Source organism: Dipodomys merriami, unplaced genomic scaffold (assembly GCF_024711535.1).
Source record: "Dipodomys merriami isolate MVZ:Mamm:240054 unplaced genomic scaffold, mDipMer1.0.p SCAF_672, whole genome shotgun sequence".
In the NCBI taxonomy this organism is placed as follows: Eukaryota; Metazoa; Chordata; class Mammalia; order Rodentia; family Heteromyidae; genus Dipodomys; species Dipodomys merriami.
Genome location: NW_027206260.1, coordinates 176,160 through 182,014, shown reverse-complemented (window position 1 = coordinate 182,014; position 5,855 = coordinate 176,160). Strand labels below are relative to the sequence as shown.

At 53.7% G+C, this 5,855-nt stretch overlaps 1 protein-coding gene across 1 annotated transcript; it reads right to left on the bottom strand.

Annotated features, from left to right (window-relative positions):
• Positions 1–1,269: 1,269 nt before the first annotated feature.
• On the bottom strand, positions 1,270–5,029 carry LOC138815832 (uncharacterized). The gene has a single exon (XM_070005191.1). The coding sequence runs from the start codon at positions 5,007–5,009 to the stop codon at positions 1,275–1,277; it is 3,735 nt and encodes a 1,244-aa protein (XP_069861292.1). The 5' UTR covers positions 5,010–5,029; the 3' UTR covers positions 1,270–1,274.
• Between the last annotated feature and the right edge of the window lie 826 nt (positions 5,030–5,855).

Below are 5,855 nucleotides of genomic sequence, written 5' to 3'. Positions count from 1 at the left end.
CCCCCTGGACAGTTCCTTGCTCTCAGGTGTGTGTATGAGGGCAATCTGAAGGCATGGCTTCTTTCTTGGTTTCCATTCTGGGAGACACAAGCAGGGTAGGACCAACTTCAATGTTTGAGCTTCAGCCTCTAGCTGAAGTAGGGGCTAGTAACACCAGCTAAATGCCATCCCTATATCTCTTCCAGGCCATATACTGGGGCAATTCCAAGCTTGCTTCCTACTTCTCCTATTCAGAGCTAGACAAGAGTCAGAGGACATAGCTTCTAGCTATCCACTGGCCCCAGAGATGGCCCCTAAGCATAGGGTAGAATTTGAACCAAAAGCCGAGGCAGTTGGCACGGACCAGAGGTCTCTCTGCAAACCTTCCTGAAGAGAATTGTACCTGAAGAGAGGAAATGTCTGGAAAGATAAGCTAGGGAGGAGAAGGGAGCCCCAAATTGCTAGCAAATCAAAGGGGCAGAATAAGAGGTGAGTTTCAGTATCCTAGAGCAGGCTTGAGCCTCATCTACCATTTCTGATCCAGGATCCAGGATTTATTTGCCCTCTTTACTCCCTGCCCTAGGGACCAAAGGCCAGTCGCTCCCAATGTGTTACATTGGGGCTGGCTGACAGAAACCCCTACTAACCTAGCTAGAGCTCCAGCCAAGGTGAAGACTCTAGGAGATACCTGTGTTACCTGGTTAGCTCCCCTAAGCATCCTAGATTTGGATAAGTATCCTCCCTTAAGGTCAAATGCATCCGATCCCTGGCCATCTTTGGAACTGCCCTGCTATTGTCTGTTGTTGCTGGCCTCAAACCCCCAGAAGAAGATCCAAGATGGGCCGGGGGAAGCCATCTTCCTTTTAGAGGTAGGGGAAGGGGCTGCCCCCCACCCCTACCTTATGACTCACTCTAGGCTGTGTGGGTTATTACATTATGTTTGAAATTGCTATGGCAACTAGCTGGCAATCAAGGGTAATTGCACTTGTTGTCAGGGCAACGGGGCAAAACCCACAGCAGCCATTCTGTGGTTGCCCTTGGGGTGTAGTAAAGGTCGGGCCAGATCCGAGCTAGTCCCAGTCAAGGGGCTTCAGGACCCTTCCAGGAAAAAGGCAGGTTGTCCGGATCTATGGATCTATCGACTTTGGAAGGAAGAGACAAGAACTTTCTATTGGGTCCAACTCGGGGAGAGCCAGGGCCCTCTTCCCTGACCTCATGCCCGCTTTCCCCCATGCCACTTTCTGCCTGAAATATGCAACAATCCTTTAAGCAAGCAGAACCAGAACTTTATGTGTTCATAGCTGGTACTTGTAGATAGCCCATGGGCCCTCTTCTTCGTACTCACGACGGCTGAGCCATAAGCTCTGGAAGGAATTCCGGCATGCCATGATAGAGCCTCCCAGCCACGCAGCAACTGCGCGATGGGAAGAGCCCAGTACAGTAGCATCAGGACCCAGTTCCTGTCTCAGACGCTCAGGAAAACCATTCACCAGGGTGCTGCCACCTTCCAGCACCACATTAGCCAGCAGCTGCTGCTTCTGCTTAGCCTCTAACTGGCTAATGCTTAACAGAGCCAGCTGTGGGAGGCCTGGCTGGTTTAGGCCTAACAAATTGGGCTGGAAGAGAGCCTCAGGGCAACAGAAACGCTCAGTGCCCAGTGTGATGATCTGCTTATCTGGGAGCACAAAATCCACCCGGGCCTGGGACTGGGTACGAGCCATCTCGGCCTCCATATCCAGGGCCACGTAGCAGCAGGCCTCTTTAATCTGATTGACCAGTCCTGCCTTAGGTGGAGAGTGACCACTTGCCTGCAGCAACTGAGCCAAATAGTCCGTGAGGTCAGTCCCAGCCACATCTAGCCGATAGGTGTCAAGTGGGGCTAAATCCCCGGTGAGGATGGGAGCTACATAGGAAGTCCCATGACCACTGCCCAACACTAGCCCAGTGGTTCGCCCATAAGCATAGAGTGTCAGCAGAGCCTGGTGCACTGTCTGCATAGCTGGCACGTGGAAACGCTCAAAGAGTATTTCAGCCACCTTTTCTCGATTGGTACGCGGGGAAATAGGGGAGTCAGCTACAAGCACAGCCAGCTGCTCAGGCTGCACCCCCAGCCTGCAGTAGAACAAATGCTGCCACAGCACTTCTAACGCGTCCCAGTCCGAAACCACACCTCGGTTGAGCACTGGATAGGAGCTCTCTTGGTTTTCAGGCACTGTATACTGGGGCTGGCCCTGGCCCGGTTGCTGTAGCATGTGGACTTGGGAGGGTACCACACTGAGGACGTGGTCTTCTCCAGCCAGGCCACATTTGGTGAATCCTGTGCCTGTATCGATCACGATAGCTGCCATATTCTGGTAAGAGCCTGAAGTGTGGCGGTAGAGCACCGGTGACCGTACGGGCAGGACATCCATAGCGGATACCAGCTCATAGCAGGACCCACGGAGAAGGCCAAGATGTGCTACCACTGACGAGCATGTAATGTCTTCAGCTGTCAGCTTGAACTGATTCCCACTCTGAGGCTCAGTGCCCACAGGGGCCACAGGTACCACCTTGCAGCCAGTGGCCGGTGTGGCAAATGTGACCAGCGAAGGCTGTTCCTCAGAGGCCCTGGGGGAGTTTCCTTGCTGCCAGGATGGAAGCTGATGCATGCTGAAGCTTTGCGCCCCATTGATGCCAACTTTACCTCTATTCACATAGAGATGGGTCTCCTCAGGGGCTAGGGGCGTATGGAGTACCCCCACTGGGGTAGGCTGACCCAAAGCAGGCTTATCTTCCTTGATGGAGCTTTGGCTAGGTTCTCCAGAGGTGAAGTGCTCTCTTGGGAGAGAGGGTACTTTAGACATGGGTGGCTTTCCTGTGAGAGGTACCTGCCCAGTGACGGGAAACTGTCTGGCCAGAGGGGTCTGTCCAGTAAGAAGAGGCAGACTGGTAAAAGAGGATGCCTTGGTGGAAGGAGGCTGGCCAATCAGAGAGCCTTTCTCAGCTGCAGGTAGCTGTCTAGCAAGGAAGTTCTGCCCATTGAAAAATGTTTGCCCAGTGAAGGGGATCTGCCAAGCATCTTTAGCCTGAAGGTTCTCAGGGTGAGCTGTAATGACCTCTTTCTGGTTGTGACCATTTACATCCTCCTGGAGCAGAGATCCAGACACTACCTGGTTATTGGTTGATGGATCTGACTTCATCCACTGACATTTCTTGTTCTGGGCCATGGAGGGATCTGGCATCCTGGAGGACTCTACCATCCAGATGGTGGGAGTAGGTTCATTCTTTCCCGTATCTGGTTTGGACCAGCTAAGATCAGGAATGTGGGTCACTATGCTTTCACCATATTGGCTGGGCCTTCTCAGTGGAACAGGCCTGGTGAGCATGTCGACCCTGACAGGTGTCTCAGTAGGGAGGTACTTCTGCGATCCTAGGTTGTGACTTGCCTCTTTGGGGAGCAAGGCCACCTCTGGATAGCTACTAGAGGAGAGACTGGATGGCACAGGACTGGATAGTATGGCCGTGGTGGACCAGAATCTGGAGTTGTTGCTGTCAGAGGAAAGAGCTGGACTGGCCGTTGGCAAGGTAGTGGGTCCGTTTTCAGGGACGTAGATGGGTGGGTGGTTGGGCATGAGGCCCACCAGTACTGCTCGTGATCCCATAGGGTCATGGCACATGAGTCCCATCCTGGAATTGCCAGTGGCCATATCAAACACCAATACATGGTCTTCTACAGAATTCTGGAGCTGGCAGGTGGGGGCACTGGAGGTGGGGACCTGCATAGCTGCCCCAGGTGTCTGGGGCGAGAATTGCTTCTGGCAGGTTGTGTGATAAGACAGTGGTACACGGGAGCCATAATTTTTGCCACTTATAGGAAACTGCTTGTCTGGCTGAGAGTCGGAGACGTTCTTGCAACTCTTCTGGGCCTTGACAGTCCTTGACTCTCGATCTGATTTGGGGATGCCTGGACTGAAAGCATAGTCCGTGGACTTCTCTGCTAGGTCCTCCAATTGCTCAGCTGGCACCTGCCTTTTGGCACCATTGTATTCCTGGGTACACTGTGAGAATTTGGGGATCGATGCTGGGATGGGAGGCCCTTCGCTAGAATGGAAGTTCACTTTGTTCTGGCAAGATGTGACCATTTTAAAAGGCTCCGAGTTGGTGCACCATCGGTGGCTACACTTTCCACAGAGGTCTCTAGATGAGCCTTTGTTGATCGCAGTATTTTCAGTCAGGGGGTCCAGGGTATAGGTGTAAGGTCCAACTACAGCAGGTTTTGGAGTCTTTGGGGGAGCCGGAGTAGTAGCCTGAGCTGGAGTTGAACGAGCAAGTGATGGGGACGAAGGAGCTGTTGTTACAGCAGGAGTTTGAGCTGGACATGGGTATTTGTTCTGACCTCCATCTTGGGTAAGAGCCTGATCTGGAGCCTGAGATGGATCCAGAATAAAACGTTGGCCTTCACACATACCATTCTCTCCTGAGAGAGAGTAAGGCAGCCACCGACTCTTCCTGGGGCCCAAGGGGGTCACCTGATCAAGGCTGCAAGAACCTTTGCCCCAACCTATAAGGACTTTAGCCGGAACCTTACCATCCTTCCCAATGTGCAGCTGAAGCCGAGAGAGGCTGGGTCCATATTGGATTGTGTCATTGGTGCCGTTGTTGCCTGTGTACACTGGTAAGGTGAGGGTCCCATCATCCATGATGAGATGCTGTTGGGCTTCCACTGTGGGGCTCGGGAATGGGTTAGTAGACGAGAGTCTCAGGGCATCCTGGGAGTCCTGCTCATAGTTACATGGGGAGATAACCTGAGCAGGGTCTTGGGGTAGTTGGTGAATGGGCTCAGGGATGTTGGCCTGGGAGGCTGGGCCACAGGCTTCATCAGAGATGGGTTCGATGGGCATTGACAACCCCTGCTGCAAGTATAGGGATCCTGAGTTTACCCATTGTCCCTGGGACTCTCTGAGGCCACCCCCTAGCTGCTGACTGCTGGGTGAGGGGTGGCCTTGGGGGCCCGATGGATCAGGGCCCCCCACCTTCTTGGTGGCTTCCATAGTCCTGTTCCATGCCCGAGGTGCCCTGCCCCCAGTCCATCGCCATGGCAACAGCACACATCACAGCCCCCAGTAACCCGGGGTGATTGGAGTGTGGGAAAACAGGGGCCCCGCCCCATGAGGAGTAAAGAGGCCTGCTCTGGGGGCCTTGGGAGACAGAAAAACCCAGAAGCCCCAGTGAGGACAGCCAGCCTTTTCTCCCCCTTACCCAGACAGTTGATCACTGTGTCTAGACCAGACCCAAAGTGAAGGCAAGAGTACAATCAAGGATAGGGAGAGGAATCCTCTGGGTGTTGACCCCTTTGGGCCCACCTAAAGGTGGGGTGGGGGGAATTAAAGAGCCTTTATCACTTAGTCCTAGAAGATAGAAGAGGGTGAGGGGCCCAGGCTCAGGCCCAAGCTTTCCTCCCCTGTGTTCCATAGCTCCCTCGCCGGGGACAACAGCTCCTTGGCAGTCTATGCTGCTCCAGATGGTTTTCCTCTGCCTGTGCCTCATAGAGCCCCCTCCCCAGAGCCACATGTCCCTGAAGCCTAGGACCGGTCTCCTGCAGGAGTGGGGATGGGGGCGGCAGAGGTGGGGGTGGGCCTTCCGCGCAGAATCCTTAAGTCAAAATATTCCAGCTCTTTGTCACATTGTGTCAATGTCATCTTGACTATAACAGGAGCAGAGCACTGGGCACAGGGGCTAGGCCACCAGTGATCACAGGGTCAGCCAAGAAACAATTACAAGAACGGATAGGGACACAGTTGGGCACAGGGCCAGCCACACGGGAGGAGAGGGGGGCATGGAAGGTACAGAAATACTCCTTGCATACAGAACTATACGGTGCAAGCAAATACAAGTTA

Excerpts from the sequence above, each read along its gene's own strand:
- LOC138815832 (XM_070005191.1), bottom strand. The coding sequence starts at position 5,009 with ATGGAAGCCACCAAGAAGGTGGGGGGCCCTGATCCATCGGGCCCCCAA.